The sequence below is a fragment of the Thunnus maccoyii genome, chromosome 2 (genome assembly GCF_910596095.1).
Source record: "Thunnus maccoyii chromosome 2, fThuMac1.1, whole genome shotgun sequence".
Lineage (NCBI taxonomy): Eukaryota > Metazoa > Chordata > Actinopteri > Scombriformes > Scombridae > Thunnus > Thunnus maccoyii.
Window position 1 is genome coordinate 20,821,204 of NC_056534.1, and position 22,676 is coordinate 20,843,879.

Below are 22,676 nucleotides of genomic sequence, written 5' to 3' on the forward strand. Positions count from 1 at the left end.
GACAGCCAAACCTTTTGTGCTTCATAAGAGTCCCGCCCTGAACGGGTCCATGTGACAATACAGGATATGAGTCATAGCGCCACCTCCTGGCAACAGGAAGTTACATGTTTTACGCTCTGACGCCCTGTGGGCAGCACGGTGATGGAATCCAGCTGAAATTTACTGAGAATAGCCTCAAGACCTTGGAGATCTTATATTATGAAGTTGGTGACCCTTCGTTGAAAGGTGTTGCCATGGCGACGCGGCGAATTTCGATGTGACGCCATGAAATTTCAATGCCTTATAACTTGACTCCACGTGGTCTGATCTTTTCCAAATTTCATATGCTTGTTAAGAGTCCCAATCTGAACACATGTTCAGTCTCATATTTAGCGAAAGTCATAGCGCCACCTACTGGCAACAGGAAGTATCATGCGTCGTACTTTGTCTAATTACTCCTAGGAAATTTGGCTGATGCACCTGAAATTAAGTCAGCTAATAAACAAGACCTTGGTGATGCTACATTTGGCAGCTCATGACCCAAAACTGAATGCTGTTACCATGGCGACACATCCTTCGCCATGAAATATGATACTGTTTTTCAGGGAGAAGGGATTGCTCTACAGTCATGAAACTTGACACACATGTCTAGAGTGATGTCAGCTAAAATCCTATGTGGTCGCTTTGAATGGGCGTGGCAAAATGGCTCAACAGCGCCCCCTTTAAAATTTCAAAATTGCAGCCCCGCCTTCCAGATTAACGTAGAAAGATGAAATTCACAGGGCACATGTATAATGTCAACACGCACAAAAAAGCCTCTTGAAGCCTTATTGTAAGTCGAACAGGAAGTCGGCCATCTTGAAAAAAATGGTACATTTTCGCCTTTTCTTGGCCATTTCGCATACCTTGTATTTTAAAGAACTCCTCCTACAGAATCCATCGTAAGGACTTCAAAATCAGTGTGTGTCCTCTAGACTAGTGTATGATCATGATGGTTTGGCCGTGGCGTGGCGTTGAGTTTTGATGTTTCGCCATGACAGAGGAAATTGATATAACTTGAGTGTACACGGTTGGATCTGCCTCAAACTTTACACAACAAGTCACTGACAAAAGCCCTTGGACTGAGCGTCACTTCGACATGCGCTGGGGTGCGAGGGCCCGATCATCGCTGCTTGCAGCTTTAATTATTATTATTATTATTATTATTATTCCTCCGAAACAAACGCATTTTTGAGGGCCTAAACATGCACGAAAACTCATGAAAATTTGCACAGATGTCAGGACTGGCGAAAATTTCGATATTTTATGGGTCTCGAAATAAAGCGGGACAAAATGGCTTGACAGCGCCACCTAGAAAGTCAAGAAAATTGAGCCCCTCGATACAGATTGTCGTAGGAGAACGAAATTCGGTATGCATATGTATCATGACCAGACGCACCAAAAAGTCTCAAGGACACATAGCCTAACTCCAACAGGAAGTCGGCCATTTTGTATCAAAGTTGAAATTTTGCACCGATTTTGTCATTTCCAGCCCGCATACTTTAACGAACTCCTCCTAGAGATTTGACCCCAGGACTTTCAAATTCGGTCCGTATCATCTACAGGCATAGGAGATTAAAAGTTGCTAAAACAATTCTCATTAGTCTTTCCTAGGGGGCGTGGCTGGGCGGCGAATTTCGATCCTTCGCCATGAAAAATGAAACGGCTATAACTCCGGCATACATGATCCTAAGAGAGCCAAACCTTTTGTGCTTCATAAGAGTCCCGCCCTGAACGGGTCCATGTGACAATACAGGATATGAGTCATAGCGCCACCTCCTGGCAACAGGAATTTACATGTTTTACGCTCTGACGCCCTGTGGGCAGCACGGTGATGGAATCCAGCTGAAATTTACTGAGAATAGCCTCAAGACCTTGGAGATCTTATATTATGAAGTTGGTGACCCTTCGTTGAAAGGTGTTGCCATGGCGACGCGGCGAATTTCGATGTGACGCCATGAAATTTCGATGCCTTATAACTTGACTCCACGTGGTCTGATCTTTTCCAAATTTCATATGCTTGTTAAGAGTCCCAATCTGAACACATGTTCAGTCTCATATTTAGCGAAAGTCATAGCGCCACCTACTGGCAACAGGAAGTATCATGCGTCGTACTTTGTCTAATTACTCCTAGGAAATTTGGCTGATGCACCTGAAATTAAGTCAGCTAATAAACAAGACCTTGGTGATGCTACATTTGGCAGCTCATGACCCAAAACTGAATGCTGTTACCATGGCGACACATCCTTCGCCATGAAATATGATACTGTTTTTCAGGGAGAAGGGATTGCTCTACAGTCATGAAACTTGACACACATGTCTAGAGTGATGTCAGCTAAAATCCTATGTGGTCGCTTTGAATGGGCGTGGCAAAATGGCTCAACAGCGCCCCCTTTAAAATTTCAAAATTGCAGCCCCGCCTTCCAGATTAACGTAGAGAGATGAAATTCACAGGGCACATGTATAATGTCAACACGCACAAAAAAGCCTCTTGAAGCCTTATTGTAAGTTGAACAGGAAGTCGGCCATCTTGAAAAACTGGTCAATTTTCGCCTTTTTTTGGCCATTTCGCATACCTTGTATTTTAACGCACTCCTCCTACAGATTTCATCGTAAGGACTTCAAAATCAGTGTGTGTCATCTAGACTAGTGTATGATCATGATGGTTTGGCCGTGGCGTGGCGTTGAGTTTTGATGTTTCGCCATGACAGAGGAAATTGATATAACTTGAGTGTACATGGTTGGATCTGCCTCAAACTTTACACAACAAGTCACTGACAAAAGCCCTTCGACTGAGCGTCACTTCGACATGCGCTGGGGTGCGAGGGCCCGATCATCGCTGCTTGCAGCTTTAATTATTATTATTATTATTATTCCTCCGAAACAAACGCATTTTTGAGGGCCTAAACATGCACGAAAACTCATGAAAATTTGCACAGATGTCAGGACTGGCGAAAATTTCGATATTTTATGGGTCTCGAAATAAAGCGGGACAAAATGGCTCGACAGCGCCACCTAGAAAGTCAAGAAAATTGAGCCCCTCGATACAGATTGTCGTAGGAGAACGAAATTCGGTATGCATATGTATCATGACCAGACGCACCAAAAAGTCTCAAGGACACATAGCCTAACTCCAACAGGAAGTCGGCCATTTTGTATCAAAGTTGAAATTTTGCACCGATTTTGTCATTTCCAGCCCGCATACTTTAACGAACTCCTCCTAGAGATTTGACCCCAGGACTTTCAAATTCGGTCCGTATCATCTACAGGCATAGGAGATTAAAAGTTGCTAAAACAATTCTCATTAGTCTTTCCTAGGGGGCGTGGCTGGGCGGCGAATTTCGATCCTTCGCCATGAAAAATGAAACGGCTATAACTCCGGCATACATGATCCTAAGAGAGCCAAACCTTTTGTGCTTCATAAGAGTCCCGCCCTGAACGGGTCCATGTGACAATACAGGATATGAGTCATAGCGCCACCTCCTGGCAACAGGAAGTTACATGTTTTACGCTCTGACGCCCTGTGGGCAGCACGGTGATGGAATCCAGCTGAAATTTACTGAGAATAGCCTCAAGACCTTGGAGATCTTATATTATGAAGTTGGTGACCCTTCGTTGAAAGGTGTTGCCATGGCGACGCGGCGAATTTCGATGTGACGCCATGAAATTTCAATGCCTTATAACTTGACTCCACGTGGTCTGATCTTTTCCAAATTTCATATGCTTGTTAAGAGTCCCAATCTGAACACATGTTCAGTCTCATATTTAGCGAAAGTCATAGCGCCACCTACTGGCAACAGGAAGTATCATGCGTCGTACTTTGTCTAATTACTCCTAGGACATTTGGCTGATGCACCTGAAATTAAGTCAGCTAATAAACAAGACCTTGGTGATGCTACATTTGGCAGCTCATGACCCAAAACTGAATGCTGTTACCATGGCGACACATCCTTCGCCATGAAATATGATACTGTTTTTCAGGGAGAAGGGATTGCTCTACAGTCATGAAACTTGACACACATGTCTAGAGTGATGTCAGCTAAAATCCTATGTGGTCGCTTTGAATGGGCGTGGCAAAATGGCTCAACAGCGCCCCCTTTAAAATTTCAAAATTGCAGCCCCGCCTTCCAGATTAACGTAGAAAGATGAAATTCACAGGGCACATGTATAATGTCAACACGCACAAAAAAGCCTCTTGAAGCCTTATTGTAAGTCGAACAGGAAGTCGGCCATCTTGAAAAAAATGGTACATTTTCGCCTTTTCTTGGCCATTTCGCATACCTTGTATTTTAAAGAACTCCTCCTACAGAATCCATCGTAAGGACTTCAAAATCAGTGTGTGTCATCTAGACTAGTGTATGATCATGATGGTTTGGCCGTGGCGTGGCGTTGAGTTTTGATGTTTCGCCATGACAGAGGAAATTGATATAACTTGAGTGTACACGGTTGGATCTGCCTCAAACTTTACACAACAAGTCACTGACAAAAGCCCTTGGACTGAGCGTCACTTCGACATGCGCTGGGGTGCGAGGGCCCGATCATCGCTGCTTGCAGCTTTAATTAGGGCCCGAGCACCGACCGGTGCGAAGCCCTATTGAAACTGAAGGAATTATTATTATTAGGGCCCGAGCACCGACCGGTGCGAAGCCCTATTGGAACTGAAGGAATTATTAGGGCCCGAGCACCGACCGGTGCGAAGCCCTATTGAAACTGAAGGAGTTATTATTATTATTCCTCCGAAACAAACGCATTTTTGAGGGCCTAAACATGCACGAAAACTCATGAAAATTTGCACAGATGTCAGGACTGGCGAAAATTTCGATATTTTATAAAGCGGGACAAAATGGCTCGACAGCGCCACCTAGAAAGTCAAGAAAATTGAGCCCCTCGATACAGATTGTCGTAGGAGAACGAAATTCGGTATGCATATGTATCATGACCAGACGCACCAAAAAGTCTCAAGGACACATAGCCTAACTCCAACAGGAAGTCGGCCATTTTGTATCAAAGTTGAAATTTTGCAACGATTTTGTCATTTCCAGCCCGCATACTTTAACGAACTCCTCCTAGAGATTTGACCCCAGGACTTTCAAATTCGGTCCGTATCATCTACAGGCATAGGAGATTAAAAGTTGCTAAAACAATTCTCATTAGTCTTTCCTAGGGGGCGTGGCTGGGCGGCGAATTTCGATCCTTCGCCATGAAAAATGAAACGGCTATAACTCCGGCATACATGATCCTAAGAGAGCCAAACCTTTTGTGCTTCATAAGAGTCCCGCCCTGAACGGGTCCATGTGACAATACAGGATATGAGTCATAGCGCCACCTCCTGGCAACAGGAAGTTACATGTTTTACGCTCTGACGCCCTGTGGGCAGCACGGTGATGGAATCCAGCTGAAATTTACTGAGAATAGCCTCAAGACCTTGGAGATCTTATATTATGAAGTTGGTGACCCTTCGTTGAAAGGTGTTGCCATGGCGACGCGGCGAATTTCGATGTGACGCCATGAAATTTCAATGCCTTATAACTTGACTCCACGTGGTCTGATCTTTTCCAAATTTCATATGCTTGTTAAGAGTCCCAATCTGAACACATGTTCAGTCTCATATTTAGCGAAAGTCATAGCGCCACCTACTGGCAACAGGAAGTATCATGCGTCGTACTTTGTCTAATTACTCCTAGGAAATTTGGCTGATGCACCTGAAATTAAGTCAGCTAATAAACAAGACCTTGGTGATGCTACATTTGGCAGCTCATGACCCAAAACTGAATGCTGTTACCATGGCGACACATCCTTCGCCATGAAATATGATACTGTTTTTCAGGGAGAAGGGATTGCTCTACAGTCATGAAACTTGACACACATGTCTAGAGTGATGTCAGCTAAAATCCTATGTGGTCGCTTTGAATGGGCGTGGCAAAATGGCTCAACAGCGCCCCCTTTAAAATTTCAAAATTGCAGCCCCGCCTTCCAGATTAACGTAGAAAGATGAAATTCACAGGGCACATGTATAATGTCAACACGCACAAAAAAGCCTCTTGAAGCCTTATTGTAAGTCGAACAGGAAGTCGGCCATCTTGAAAAAACTGGTCAATTTTCGCCTTTTCTTGGCCATTTCGCATACCTTGTATTTTAACGCACTCCTCCTACAGATTTCATCGTAAGGACTTCAAAATCAGTGTGTGTCATCTAGAGTAGTGTATGATCATGATGGTTTGGCCGTGGCGTGGCGTTGAGTTTTGATGTTTCGCCATGACAGAGGAAATTGATATAACTTGAGTGTACATGGTTGGATCTGCCTCAAACTTTACACAACAAGTCACTGACAAAAGCCCTTCGACTGAGCGTCACTTCGACATGCGCTGGGGTGCGAGGGCCCGATCATCGCTGCTTGCAGCTTTAATTATTATTATTATTATTATTCCTCCGAAACAAACGCATTTTTGAGGGCCTAAACATGCACGAAAACTCATGAAAATTTGCACAGATGTCAGGACTGGCGAAAATTTCGATATTTTATGGGTCTCGAAATAAAGCGGGACAAAATGGCTCGACAGCGCCACCTAGAAAGTCAAGAAAATTGAGCCCCTCGATACAGATTGTCGTAGGAGAACGAAATTCGGTATGCATATGTATCATGACCAGACGCACCAAAAAGTCTCAAGGACACATAGCCTAACTCCAACAGGAAGTCGGCCATTTTGTATCAAAGTTGAAATTTTGCACCGATTTTGTCATTTCCAGCCCGCATACTTTAACGAACTCCTCCTAGAGATTTGACCCCAGGACTTTCAAATTCGGTCCGTATCATCTACAGGCATAGGAGATTAAAAGTTGCTAAAACAATTCTCATTAGTCTTTCCTAGGGGGCGTGGCTGGGCGGCGAATTTCGATCCTTCGCCATGAAAAATGAAACGGCTATAACTCCGGCATACATGATCCTAAGAGAGCCAAACCTTTTGTGCTTCATAAGAGTCCCGCCCTGAACGGGTCCATGTGACAATACAGGATATGAGTCATAGCGCCACCTCCTGGCAACAGGAAGTTACATGTTTTACGCTCTGACGCCCTGTGGGCAGCACGGTGATGGAATCCAGCTGAAATTTACTGAGAATAGCCTCAAGACCTTGGAGATCTTATATTATGAAGTTGGTGACCCTTCGTTGAAAGGTGTTGCCATGGCGACGCGGCGAATTTCGATGTGACGCCATGAAATTTCAATGCCTCATAACTTGACTCCACGTGGTCTGATCTTTTCCAAATTTCATATGCTTGTTAAGAGTCCCGGTCTGAACACATGTTCAGTCTCATATTTAGCGAAAGTCATAGCGCCACCTACTGGCAACAGGAAGTATCATGCGTCGTACTTTGTCTAATTACTCCTAGGAAATTTGGCTGATGCACCTGAAATTAAGTCAGCTAATAAACAAGACCTTGGTGATGCTACATTTGGCAGCTCATGACCCAAAACTGAATGCTGTTACCATGGCGACACATCCTTCGCCATGAAATATGATACTGTTTTTCAGGGAGAAGGGATTGCTCTACAGTCATGAAACTTGACACACATGTCTAGAGTGATGTCAGCTAAAATCCTATGTGGTCGCTTTGAATGGGCGTGGCAAAATGGCTCAACAGCGCCCCCTTTAAAATTTCAAAATTGCAGCCCCGCCTTCCAGATTAATGTAGAAAGATGAAATTCACAGGGCACATGTATAATGTCAACACGCACAAAAAAGCCTCTTGAAGCCTTATTGTAAGTGGAACAGGAAGTCGGCCATCTTGAAAAAAATGGTACATTTTCGCCTTTTCTTGGCCATTTCGCATACCTTGTATTTTAAAGAACTCCTCCTACAGAATCCATCGTAAGGACTTAAAAATCAGTGTGTGTCATCTAGACTAGTGTATGATCATGATGGTTTGGCCGTGGCGTGGCGTTGAGTTTTGATGTTTCGCCATGACAGAGGAAATTGATATAACTTGAGTGTACACGGTTGGATCTGCCTCAAACTTTACACAACAAGTCACTGACAAAAGCCCTTGGACTGAGCGTCACTTCGACATGCGCTGGGGTGCGAGGGCCCGATCATCGCTGCTTGCAGCTTTAATTATTATTATTATTATTATTCCTCCGAAACAAACGCATTTTTGAGGGCCTAAACATGCACGAAAACTCATGAAAATTTGCACAGATGTCAGGACTGGCGAAAATTTCGATATTTTATGGGTCTCGAAATAAAGCGGGACAAAATGGCTCGACAGCGCCACCTAGAAAGTCAAGAAAATTGAGCCCCTCGATACAGATTGTCGTAGGAGAACGAAATTCGGTATGCATATGTATCATGACCAGACGCACCAAAAAGTCTCAAGGACACATAGCCTAACTCCAACAGGAAGTCGGCCATTTTGTATCAAAGTTGAAATTTTGCACCGATTTTGTCATTTCCAGCCCGCATACTTTAACGAACTCCTCCTAGAGATTTGACCCCAGGACTTTCAAATTCGGTCCGTATCATCTACAGGCATAGGAGATTAAAAGTTGCTAAAACAATTCTCATTAGTCTTTCCTAGGGGGCGTGGCTGGGCGGCGAATTTCGATCCTTCGCCATGAAAAATGAAACGGCTATAACTCCGGCATACATGATCCTAAGAGAGCCAAACCTTTTGTGCTTCATAAAAGTCCCGCCCTGAACGGGTCCATGTGACAATACAGGATATGAGTCATAGCGCCACCTCCTGGCAACAGGAAGTTACATGTTTTACGCTCTGACGCCCTGTGGGCAGCACGGTGATGGAATCCAGCTGAAATTTACTGAGAATAGCCTCAAGACCTTGGAGATCTTATATTATGAAGTTGGTGACCCTTCGTTGAAAGGTGTTGCCATGGCGACGCGGCGAATTTCGATGTGACGCCATGAAATTTCAATGCCTTATAACTTGACTCCACGTGGTCTGATCTTTTCCAAATTTCATATGCTTGTTAAGAGTCCCAATCTGAACACATGTTCAGTCTCATATTTAGCGAAAGTCATAGCGCCACCTACTGGCAACAGGAAGTATCATGCGTCGTACTTTGTCTAATTACTCCTAGGAAATTTGGCTGATGCACCTGAAATTAAGTCAGCTAATAAACAAGACCTTGGTGATGCTACATTTGGCAGCTCATGACCCAAAACTGAATGCTGTTACCATGGCGACACATCCTTCGCCATGAAATACAATACTGTTTTACAGGGAGAATGGATTGCTCTACAGTCACGAAACTTGACACACATGTCTGGAGAGACACCAGCTAAAAACCTATGTAGTTCCTCTTAATGGGCGTAACAAAATGGCTCAACAGCGCCCCCTTTAAAATTTCAAAATTGAAGCCCCGCCTTCCAGATTAACGTAGAGAGATGAAATTCACAGGGCACATGTATAATGTCAAGACGCACAAAAAAGTCTGTTGACGCCTTATTGTAAGTTGAACAGGAAGTCGGCCATCTTGAAAAACTGGTCAATTTTCGCCTTTTTTTGGCCATTTCGCATACCTTGTATTTTAACGCACTCCTCCTACAGATTTCATCGTAAGGACTTCAAAATCAGTGTGTGTCATCTAGAGTAGTGTATGATCATGATGGTTTGGCCGTGGCGTGGCGTTGAGTTTTGATGTTTCGCCATGACAGAGGAAATTGATATAACTTGAGTGTACATGGTTGGATCTGCCTCAAACTTTACACAACAAGTCACTGACAAAAGCCCTTCGACTGAGCGTCACTTCGACATGCGCTGGGGTGCGAGGGCCCGATCATCGCTGCTTGCAGCTTTAATTTCTTTCTTATTCTTTCTTTATTAATACGCCACTTCAACCCTAAATTTGACCCCCTTAACATGCTCAAAAACTCACCAAATTTGGCACGCACATCTGGTCTGGTGAAAAATTTGATAAAATGTAAAAATTATCCCCCAAAGTGCCAAAATGTGGTCAAGAGTGCCACCTATGTATCTAAAATGGCCGCCACGGCCCGTAGGAATGTCGTAGAGAGATCGAACCAAAACTCAATTATTTGTCTCATCAAGACCTACAAATCATATGCTGACACCCCTGACTTAAATCCAAAAGGAAGTCCGCAGTGTGCTCATCAAAGTATGACTTTGTGCCAATTTTGGACCTTGAATAAACGCTATCTCCTCCTAGGGCATTAATGGTATCGGCTTCAAACTTTAATACATGACTTATCACACTGCGCTGAACAAAAATTATTAAAAACTTTGTAATAACTCTAATGGTTTAGATCTAGTAAGCCCTGAAAGTTGTAGTGCCACATCACACCTTATAATGTAAACCAATGGGGAGGCAATCTCTGAACATGGACTTTGTGCCAAACTGGGGCGTCTGACGTCTAAACTATAAATCCGACCACTTTCAAACCTGTATCAATGGATTCGCGACGAAAATTCCTACAAAAAAATGTGATTTTTAATGTAAGATTTGGCCAAAGTCATGGGATTTACGAGGATATTTCACAAGAAGAGTACTCTGAAATCCTTCTCTACAGCTGAGAGAGAGAGAGAGAGAATGGGAGTGGGGGGGGATGGGTAAAGTAAGACCTGTCAGCCCAGGTTTGAAAACATCTACATGCCTGTGACAGAAGCCCTTGGACTGCGCCACACTCCAGTTACTTAGTGTTTCTACACATCTGACAGCAGTGTTCAATCCTCACACTCCAGTTACTTAGTGTTTCTACACATCTCACAGCAGTGTTCAATCCTTACTTTTTTTTCAAGGAGTACATGTGCTCCTAAATGAAAAAAAATTAGGAGCACACATATAATTTTAGGAGCAAACTGAAAAATGTTCAAGTAACAGTTTCTTAAAGAAAACAATTCATTACATACATATTTACAATTTATCACATACATATTTAAACTCTGTGTGTGTGTGTGTGTATGTAAATCACAATTTATGTTGTTTTTAGGGGTGCTCAATTATGGCAAAAATCATAATCACGATTATCTTGTTCAATATTGGATCACAATTATTTAACACGATTACTTTTTGACTGTCATTTTTGCCAATTGTCGATGATCATATATGCACATATTTTTTCCCACTTGGCTGAGGAGACTATTACACATGCAATCATATATTGTACTAATGATCAAGAAAGACTATAGCCTATATGAAGGAAAAACTTTAATGCTGAGCTACTGAACTCCAGTCTTCCTAAGTTCTTCCTTCATATATTGTCTTTCTTGATCATAGTATTATCTATGCTTGCATGCATAATAGCCTCCTCAGCCAGCTGGTAAAAATATGTGCATATATCAGTATCGGCAATCGGCCACAATGAGTTGGAAATATCAGCATATCGGATATCGGCAAAAATCCAATGTCATGCATCTCTAGTTAGTGGGCGGCTGTGGCTCAGGAGGTAGAGCGGGTCGACCACTAATTGAAAGATCGGCGGTTCGATTCCCGGCTCTTCCAGTCCACATGCCGATGTGTCCTTGGGCAAGACACTTAACCCCAAAATTGTTCCTGATGGCTGTGCCATCAGTGTATGAATGTGTGTGAATGGTTAGCTTCCTCTGATGGGCAGGTTGGGACCTTGCATGGTAGCCCCTGTACCCATTCAGCATATGAATGTGTGTGAATGGGTGAATGTGATTTGTAGTGTAAAAAGCGCTTTGAGTGGTTAGAAGACTAGAAAGGCACTATACAAGTACAGTCCATTTACCATTAAAAGTCTTTACATTCCTAAAAATAGACTTGATGAAAATTAGGAAATTAATTTGTTTTACACACAAACTCATCAAGGGTTTTCAATTTACTAATTGAAATTCAAGTGAATGGGCACAAAACTTGCATGATTTTTATGACACAGGTGTGAGCAAGGCAGCCATGTCTCACCCTGCAGAAAATTCTCATCCTCACACTGTTGAGATTTGATGTTTCGCCATGACAGAGGAAGTTGCTATAACTTTATTGTAAATGCTCCAGTCTGCACCGAACTTTACATGTTTGATAAGACTCCTGGCCTGAACACGTGTACATGACAATGTTCCATCAGTGATGCAAACTGGCTGAATAGCGCCCCCTACGAAATTTCAGTAAAGCAGCCCCAACAGCGGGCAAAATAGTGGACAAAGGAAGTGATGTTTATCTCCTTCTTGCACTCTCTGAGAACAGCCCGGGTCTGAAGACATCTACATGCCCGTCACAGAAGCCCTTCGATTGCGCCGCGGCCCGAAGTGCGCAAGGGCGCGAAGGCCCGTTCAATGCTGCTTGTGGCTTTAATTTATATTTATGATTTATACTATCAAAATAATCTCCTGTCAAACATCATTTTAACTGTCTGTAGTCTGAACATTTTATAGCCTTGCTGATAAAAATTTAATTCACAGACACACATTGTACATTCAACTGAAAGATAATTTCACACATTTGAATATAATGTTACTGTTTTTTCAATACTTCTTCTGTGGTAACATTTTTAATCACTGTTGAGACATATAATTGTTTTTCTTTTGCTTAAAAACTTAACTATATTATACATATTATATTAAGTATTATAACAGATGTGATAAAATGTGATGTAATTCTTGTATAAGAATATATATTTTAATTGAATACTTTGAAAGTAATGGGATAAATCTATATTTTTGTATAGATTCGTGTTATGGGGACTGAAACTACATAGTTATGAAAGAGGCCAGAGGTAGTGTAGATCCAGCCCTCAGATACAGCCCATATTTGAGGAAAATAGAGTGATTTTCATCTGATCTGGCACCAGCCCAGATCCAGTACTGAACTGATCTGGATTTTTATTTTTACTTGATGGTGAATCAGAAAACAAACAAAAGATAAAATTTGCGAGTAATATACTTCAGCTGAATCTGTTATTTATCTGTCCACTCCACTATAAAACTGTGGTGATCCGCTGCAGCGTCCAATTACTAAAAGATTTCCAATAAAGGAGTGTGTCAGCTGGTAAAAGACTAGACTCCATAAAGGCTGAACTCATGTATCCTCGCTCAGGCCTCCTCAGGAATCTCTCCTCGCTCCTCAGAGCAGAAATAAGCACTTTAGAGCAGCCTTTATGATGGCAGACCAGAATGATTTCTGGGTCAACCGAGGATCAAGAAGCGAGGAACAAAGAAATACGGAAATTGACATCTGTCTGTGGATGTCTGTGGACATTATTGGAAAATGAACAGCACATAGAAAATAAACAGTAACAATAAATATTCCAGTTTAGGTCAATTTTAGGTAAAACAGACAGAAATCAATACAACACATGTTGACAGAATTTGCTAGTAGCAGCTGTTTATTAAAGTTTAATCACTGTACACATTACCAAAAACATTCCATATATTTCACAGTTGTCATACAAAACAAACCAGAATGCTGACTGCCTGAGGTACAGCATTTACATTTTTGAGTCATTAAATCATATGGGTATGTGTCCACGACAGTCTACAGTATGTGTTTCATTACTGAAATATGTCCATCGTGACAGCTGGGGCTCATCCTTCATATCAGTGATGTCACACCTACAGAAAAACAGGAACAACAGGTCAACATAAATAAACACTCATATCATGTTCAGTGTTTCCCCTAGAATTTTTTTCAGGCCCAGTGGTATGCACCGAAAAAACCCTAAAGAGACGAGGCACTCACATCACGTCAAGAGTTTCCCAAGCAAGAACACAGAGGTTCACTCACGTTTCAGAACAGAGGCTCAGAGGCTCCCAAACGCAAATGATTATTGATTTCCGAATGAATGGATATTTGGCATTATTTTTGGCATTAAAGAAAATATTTTTTTGGCCCAATGGGGCCTCTTGTTGGCCTGGTGGCCCATCAGGCCTGTACAATTACAGGGGAAACACGGATAGTGTTCTAAACATAAGTGCAACAACTTGCTGTAGCTCCTTATCAGAAAAATCATAAATAATAATAGTACAAATTCATGATCAAACAAAGCTTGTTATGCCGTTATGGCAACCAAATTTAGTTAGAATGTCTCACATGAAGCTATATGAATACTTCTATAGAAATCAAAAACAGATAATCTCATGCTATGACCACAGTTATCTGAGTTAAAGCCACGCTTGCTTTGAGCAGTGCTGTATAAAGTAGCTCTAACAAACATTCACCACAGACTCACCATGGGAGTACTTGCACTGTTTGAGTGCCTCATTGAAGCCCTCACATAAACTCAGGTCATTCTGGTTGGTGGCACAGTCCAGGAACTGTTTGACCTCAAAGTGACAAGGGCCTGGCTGGGCTGGAGCAGGCCGAAGGGGCTCCTAGAATGATACAAGCAAGGGAGGAAACACATCACACATCTGAGGTGTAATGATATTTGACCACAGGAGAGCAGCTAGAAAGTTAGAAATGAATGTTGAGGCTTCTGGTTGGTCACAACTTTTTAAGCAACAGTCTGGGTATTAGTGGGATCATTTTCATAAGCGTATTTAAAGTATCTTCAAATATTAGTTACTTGGTGAATCATTTGTACATCCTGTGAATACATGAAGCGAAAGGAAATGTCTCAACTTTTAGTATACTACACCTAGGGCTGGGTATTGCATGGTACATGCTTGTGCTGATATGATATCAGAGTTTGGGAGCTGATGCAAAGGCCTTTTTTTTTGATATCGTACTTAAAATAAGGTTGTTATTTTACAAAACCATATTTTTTTAATTAGGAAATTATCTAAATGAATAAACAACTGAAACCAAAATATGTCATGCAATTTGTAATATTTTGATAACCAGAGATATTTTTATTTTACTCATTCCATTTTTTGTTTGAAATAAAAAAGATTAAGATTATTTTATTTTGAATATATACAACATACAACTAAGGATTACTGAAGAACTAGAAGCAGCAACACTTGTGCTTTAAAGCAGAGGCAGCAACTACGTTCAACCATGGGCCCTAATATTCCACTAATAATCGGAATAATAGCCCAATCAGAATAAAAATGCCTCATGTAACCACCTCAATCTGAATAGACTGGCCCGATCGGAAGGAATTTTCAATCAGGTTGAGAGGGGTGGTGTAAACCTCTGATAATCCGTTCAATAGGAAAACATTAGCGCCTAATAACTACATAAACACTTAAACGAATAAATATATTCTTTCTGTGCATGTTTTCCCCACATGGGTTTAACAGTAGGTGAGGTGATGGGGGAGAGAGAGAGAGTGAGAGTGTGTGTGTGACAGACTATGAAGTTAGCAGCTGTGAACATAGCAGTGCAGTGTCTGTACAGTTTAGTCTATTCGTCAGTGAATAAATGCCACAACTCCTCAAGGCCAAAGGCAAGTTCCTGTGTTCTATTTACCAGACCAATTGGACGTTTTCACAGACAAAGTGGATGAGGGGAAATAATTGTGCGCACACAGGTGAACACAGCGTTCGGGCTCATCTAATTGCAAACTGTCACGATTCTTTGCTGCTGAAATAAACTTTCCTTGTGGATTATTCTTGGATGGAACATAGGCCATAGGTCATTGCAAAATGACTGATTTCTTCTTGTTTGTCTGAGTGGTGAAATTGCGGGTTGCTCCTTTTGGAACTGTAGCTTCTTGCTCCTTGTTAACTTTGATTTTGATTATACAGTCTTGATTAACTTTATTCTATTGCTATCACTATTTCTATTGATTACTGGATATTAAGATTGTTATAATTTGGGTTTTTTTGTCACGTTTATAAATCTATATTTTGGTGTTTATCTAACGTCGGCTTATGTAGGCAGTTAACATTAATGTGCACATGTCTGCCAAGATTTGATTCATTAATCCTCATTCATCTTTAATAGCTTACATCGTGGGGCTATAATCATTGTTTCATTATTGTATATAGTACTGTTATATTGTCAAGAAACGATGTGTATGATTTTCAGTTTGTGGCTTTAATTAGTAGCCTAAGAGAAGGCCCTGTCTAATAGTAATAGGATAGCCTATTGGGCTAAGTATTAGGCTATCCGATCCATCTCCATTGAAGAATTGATATTGTGTAAACTAATTTAGCCTAAATAAAAGATTATGTGATTATAGCCTTTATTCAATCATATTTTGAATGTACATAGAAAGCCAAGCCTATTCGTTTTCAGAATTAGTAGACGGATTAGACATTCGAGAATATTGGCTATAGCCTAAAAATAAATATAGACTAGGCCAAAGGTATTAGGCTATGCAATAATTGATTGTTATGTTTGGAGGTGATGGAGAAAAGGTGCAAAGAGATTAAATTGTTAGGGGATCTGGCGCTGCTGCATATCTGGCGCTGCTGCAGCCTTGTCTGCATTACATCACAATGATAAAAATAGAGGGAAAGCTTATTTTCAAGACATGAAACAATGATACTATTCTGTAGGCCCTACTAAACTTTGCATTTTGGGATGAAAAGCGAAATACGAGAGGTAGGGCTATCATGATCAGAGGATGGGCTGTTGCCACAGAGGCTGTTAAACGTAGCCTATAAAGTTGTCTGTGCAGCTGTTTCAATCCCCGCAACAACAGATGTAAACTTTGCATAGTCTATATGGTTTGCTGGCTAGGTTACAACAGTCAATGGCACATTGCTTTTAGTAGCATACAAACCAGTTTTACTAACGAGAATGCATGTCAAAGTAGAGCCAATGTGATACAATGGCTCTTGGCCGTTTAACAAAAAAATGCATTGCTAATTAGTTAGCGAACAGAATTGCCAAATGCAAGGCTAATGTTAGCTGGCCAGCTACCATCTGTAGCAAACCATTATCTATCTGTTAACTCATGTTAACTCATTTTCACTGATCAAACATTCAACAAAACAATATGAATCTTACCGTTGTTATACTATTATCCTACATTTAAACAGCAATAAAACACAAAAACACAAACACTATGATCCAACAAATATATTTAAGTCAGCAGAATGAACTCTTCACAAACTCTGTGAACTGAGCATATAGTCCATATACAATCAAATCAAATAAATAGGCTTGCTGTTAATTTAATGCTACTATGCGGGCAGTCTGCAGCTGCAGCTGCAGCTCCGCCACCACCTCCACCTGCCGCGGTCTGCCTGAGCCCGCCTCTCACCGAGAGCGGGTCATCCACTAATCGAAAGATCAGTGGTTCCAGTTCACATGTCGATGTGTCCTTGGGCAAGATACTTAACCCCTAATCACTCCTGATGGCTGTACCATCAGTGTGAGAATGTGTGTGAATGATTAGATTTCCTCTGATGGGCAGGTTGGGACCTTGCATGGTAGCCCCTGTACCCCTTCAGCGTATGAATGTGTGTGAATCTGATTCGTAGTGTAAAAGCACTTTGAGTGGTCGGAAGACTAGAAAGGCGCTATACAAGTACAGTCCATTTACCATTTACTTTTCAGAGTCGTGTTAACTGCTGTTAAGCCAAAGCGCAGGACTGCTCCTGAAGTGCATGCTGGCTTTTCAATCTCGTGTTACACTTAGTCACATCTGACCAAACACTCAGTGAATCTCTCAATGTCTTAACAGTGGAGGCAAAACCAAACTTTTGCATAATATAAGTTAATATTTAAGTTATTTTGGCAACATATCTTATAGGTCACACAATATTAAGCTATTTAATGTGCTATTAATGAATTTAGCAATCGGCATATTTCCCACCAGACATTTTGGCCGTTGATATTATCATCTGCCGGACAACTATACATGATACTGGCAAAAAGCCGCCATATGCCAGCTAACATAAACCCAGCTGCAGACAGATGAAGTGCAGCTCTGAGCAGCTGGATGAATGGAGAGAGATCATTACACGGAGCAAAACATCCTCGCATCTTAAATAATAGCATCCAAAGTCTGACTGAAACTAAAACAAAGTAGCCCGTAGATGTCGCAATGAGTCAGTTTCCACCGCTGAACGTTTGACTGTTAAATTCAGACACATATGCGCTGTGAGGAAGACACCGCTCTGTCTGTCTGTCTCTCACTGCGCTGTCTTGCTGCTCCGACACTTAATGCACTGGATTTATAACAAGACAAAACCAGAGCACCATTGCGAAACGGAATGTGACAGAATAATCGGTTTATCTTGATTATCTTGTTTTCATAATCGTTGGAAGCCAAAAGTAGCCTTTAGCTAACTCTGGTGCAGTGCATCAAATGTTAACATTTATGTTTAAAACTGTATATTGTCCCAATAAATACAATACAATACAATCTCATCGGGTAGTGAGTGTGACAATTTGCAAAGAACATTACCTACAACAACATTACCTATGTTACCTAGCCAACTGTGCATTGTAGCAGTCAGCCTGCTAATGTTAGGATACTGAATGGCAGCAACAATCAGTGATAACAGAAAAAATCTACACATGACACTTCCATTTGAACAGCTGATGTTGGGAGTAACGTTAGTGGTAGGGTAAAGCAGAGTCAGCTGCTTCTCTTCTTTACATTTTATTATTGTTGGACCATGAACGGTTAATCGTGACTGTTTGTCACTTTCTTTTTTGTCCTGCTGGTTTTTACTTCTTTTATCTTACTTGAAACTGTAAATGCTCCAGTTGGTGTCCGTTCCACCTGCTGCTATGGAGTGTGTCTCTGCCCTTACAGTGGAACCTTTGTTCACACCTCTTTGATACTCTCAGCCAGATAGTGGTCATACCTGACCACTTTAGGAAGAGTAGGATTTAGTGGCCAAAACGAAAGTATGGATGGACTTGGTAGATTATTTTTGTTGCTCAGAAATCTAACTTCTGGGCTTTGTATTTAAAGTAAAATAAGTCAGACTAAAACACAGACCCGGACCGAAGTGCAAGGCCTCAGAGAAAATGTGAAGACCATATAGGCATTTTAAAGCCAAACTAGGGGTCTGTCCCAATACCCACACTTGTGGTCTTGAGGGCTTACATGCATGTTCACGCACTGCAAGTAGGGAAGTGTGTCCCACATCTGAAATATACCAACACACACTGCACTCAACCCACACTTCTCCTAATACTGCTTTGAAACGATATTCAGAACCAAGTGTATCGCACAATTCACCATGGTATATTGTGCTAAACCAGTCCAGCTGTTTGTGGTAGTGTGCCAATTGTAGGGCTGTAGTCTCCTGGTCGACTGACCGATTAGCTGGTCGATAAGCTCTCATCCAACCAAATTCTCATTAGTCAAATAATCACTGTGTTATCTTCATAAGGAGAGAAGTGCTACATCAATAGCTTTCCAAGATTAATCCATTATTTCCTGCGGCGGAAGAGACAGACTAACAAATTACCTGTGAACCCCCCCCCTCCCGCGACTAATTGATTAGTTGAGCATTATGTACAATTTCAGTCGATCAAGATTTTCTTTGGTTGACTACAGCCCTAGCCAATTGGCTGGTTTTAGAACTAACAATAATCTACAGACAAGAAGTTGAAATTTATGACATATTAGATTTTAAATCATTCAAAATAACACTGTGTTATATCTAATGTACATTAAACCTATGTGATTTTAGATAACTTGATTTAACTGCTTTATATTTCTCCTCTCAGCTCCTGAATGTGCATTTTTTCTGTCATCTGACTGACTATAATACTGTTTGGTTGATCCAACTACTTCAAAGTCATGGACAGTGGCCTATTTGTATTTGTGTGGTTGACAGGACGTCATTAATCAAGAGAGTCCCAGTGAGTTCTCATAAACTTCCAGAGGTTTTAACAGGCACTTGGGCACTGTGACAGTAATCGGAAATATGTCACACAAGTAGCCACTTGACTACTTGCAAAATGTTGGGACGGACGTGAAGTATCTATCTTCTGTCTGAGGAGACTCTACCTCTTACCTGGTATGTAGGTTTGGCTGGCTCTGGACTGCTGCTGCCCCCACTGAACGCTCCTGTAAGGGCACTGCCAACCACGTGGCCAACAGCTGAGCCTACTGCCACCCCAGCAGCTGTGGTAGCCATCTGGGCCATGAGGCCTGGTCCCTGGGACTGAGCTGGAGCCGGGGCCAGGGCGGCTGGAGGTGGGTGAACGGGGGCCGGAGCATGGGATGGAGCTGGGCTACATAGAGAACAAAAACAGTCCATTTCCTGTGCATTAGAGAGGCTTAAAGTACATTACATAATCTACTGTATAAATGACAACACCACCAAGTGAACTTGTCTCCTTCACCACACCACAACTTCTCCTGGCCCCTGGAGCTCTATCAGAAAAATAAACTGTCAAATATAAGTATGGAGTAGAACCCGACCAATATATCGGTCAGCTGATATTATCAGCCAATATTGACCTATCACAGATATATCAGTATTGGGGTATATGTTCATCATGCACCAATATATATATATATATATATATATATATATATATATATATATATATATATATATATATATATTTTTTTTATTTATTATTTTTTAAAGTTGTACAGGCAGCATTTTATTTATATTTGATCCTTTATCTGAATTCAAGTTTAATATATACATACATGTTTTTTATTTATAATTACTAAATTCCCAGTGAAGTTTACTATTTCAGATCACTGATGTCATTTCATACAATAAAGTTTAGTGTTAAACTGTAAACTATCATGCCTCCATTACATATCTTTGTCACAAATGTTTGATAACCACATTTGAAGAATCATTGCAAAAAATGTGTGTTTATGTATATATTTGTTATGTATAAGATTAACAGCTGATACATCGATATCAGAATTTTTTTTACTGCCTAACATCGGTATAGGCATCAGCCCAAAAAATCAAGTATCAGTTGGGCCCTAGTATGGGGTATATCCTCATGCAAGACCATCATTTGCAGAGAAAATACCTACCTATCTGTTTAGTCTATAGAATTTCAAAGATAAGGTCAAATGTCTATCACAAGGTAACTGAGCCGAGAGTTGAGTTTTCAAATTAATACAGTAAGACCCAACAGTATCCAATTTATAATATAATGTGATGCTTGCATTGGAGAAGCAGAAGAGAACTGTTGCTTGATAAATACTTTAAACAACCACCAAACTGTCATGATGGATTAAATGATTGAACAAGTGTCCTTGCAGTAACTGTTATCCACACAGTGTTACCTAACAACCACATTGAGGAAAACAAATTGTTTCTGACATTAGTAATGCTCAGTGACATTTACTTGTCACATTACAGTTCACAAAAGCATTTTAATACATTTGGGCCCCTGTGAAAGTACACAACTCTTACAATACACTTGAAATACAATTTTTCTCCACTGTGGTAAAACAATTGCAGAAGATTTTCAGTCTAACATTATTATTGTCTTTGTTCACAAGCCCAAAACTAAAACACATAAAACTCTGAGTGTAAGTAACAGTGTAACAATGTAAGCATAGAGATGTAGAACTACACAACTATTTCTCTTCAGAAAAATCTCAGGATACAACACAGCCATACAGCTCTCTGACTTGCCTAAAAAAAAGATTACCTTTTGCGTAGTGACCTTGCCGAGACCTAACTTCACTTTTGACTCGAGTTCTGACGCAACCATAATTGAATTACTTTATAGTTGTATAAGGTAGTTATTGGCCTAACTAGACAAACTATCTCGGATTTACTGACAAAGGCATGCCTGTTTTAACGTTTAAAATGTTTCTGACACTAATGTTGAATTAGCGCAACTCCTGCGCTTTAAATACGCAACTGAGATCCGCTACAGTGTTACAACACCACTGACTTGAGGCAAGTGTTTTACCTGGCTGGAGCTGTGGGACGGCTGCGGTTTCCTCTAGCCATCTCTGAGTAACAGAAAGTTAGCTTTATGGATCAATTTGACAAATGCACCGCAGAGTTCAGTCGTCGCTTCTAGAAAGCGCTCACTAGCAGACCGCTCTATTCGTCTTGGCTCGGCTCTGCTCGGCTCGGTTCGGGTCACCGCAGGATGACAGCAGTGACCTTGTGCGGCCCGCCGGCTGCAGACGCAAACGTCGCGAGACTATCCCGAAGTTCTTAATCTTTTCTCCTCCTGAGTTCAGCATTGTTATTGTGCCTCTACCTCCGCTTGCTGGACTGGAGTGCAGGGGCATCAAGAGGAGAGCCAATGCGGGGCGCTGGTTTGTTCTGGTTCTGCCTGCTGTAATCATTCCCCCTGTTCATACTAACCATTGGAATATCTCCAAATGCCAATGTAATCACAGAGTAAGTGATAGAGGACACAATCCACTGTCCTTGTGTTAAGAAAAAAAAGCATAAAAGTTTACCTTAAGATAATACGAGGCTTCAGCAGTCTGAGTTAGTCCAATAAAGTGGGTATCTTCCACAGTTAGTCTTTTTTTTTTTTTTTTTTTACTAAAATATTCCCTCTTTGTGTCTCCACAAACAGTCTCTTCCTGTCAAGCTGCGGTAAAAAGACAGTAACTTTAAAAGAGACGGACTTGGTGTGGTTAATTTGGACGGTTGAAGCTTCAGATAAACGTCTAAATACATTTTTGCAGAAGGAGGGCTATGGACTTTGGCCCTAATCACTTACATTGAAAGTGCACTATATGACGGAATCTCATACTTACTATTGACTGTTGTTTTAGGACAGACTTGAAAAATTGAAAAATTGTGAACCCATCCTTTAACAGTTAACTTAAAATTGATTCCATTGTGCTGTCATTGATATGGGGCTTTAAGTCACATCATATATCTAAAGGACATCTGCAAAAGCCAAAAAAGTT

At 41.2% G+C, this 22,676-nt stretch overlaps 1 protein-coding gene across 1 annotated transcript; it reads right to left on the reverse strand.

Annotated features, from left to right (window-relative positions):
- Window positions 1–13,307: 13,307 nt before the first annotated feature.
- On the reverse strand, window positions 13,308–21,947 carry chchd10 (coiled-coil-helix-coiled-coil-helix domain containing 10). The gene is made up of 4 exons (XM_042423156.1): window positions 21,710–21,947; window positions 19,825–20,044; window positions 14,178–14,319; window positions 13,308–13,560 (listed from the first exon to the last, which is right to left on the reverse strand). Exons 1-4 carry the CDS (start codon window positions 21,748–21,750, stop codon window positions 13,541–13,543), a joined length of 423 nt encoding a protein of 140 aa, XP_042279090.1. The 5' UTR covers window positions 21,751–21,947; the 3' UTR covers window positions 13,308–13,540.
- Window positions 21,948–22,676: the final 729 nt, after the last annotated feature.

What these genes read in the sequence shown, in the direction of transcription:
- chchd10 (XM_042423156.1), bottom strand. Translation starts at nt 21,750, where the DNA reads ATGGCTAGAGGAAACCGCAGCCGTCCCACAGCTCCAGCCAG. An exon ending in CGTCCCACAGCTCCAGCCAG is followed by an intron (nt 20,045 to 21,709) that starts GTAAAACACTTG and finishes TTCTCTATGTAG; the next exon opens with CCCAGCTCCATCCCATGCTC. An exon ending in ACAGTGCAAGTACTCCCATG is followed by an intron (nt 13,561 to 14,177) that starts GTGAGTCTGTGG and finishes GTTTTTCTGTAG; the next exon opens with GTGTGACATCACTGATATGA.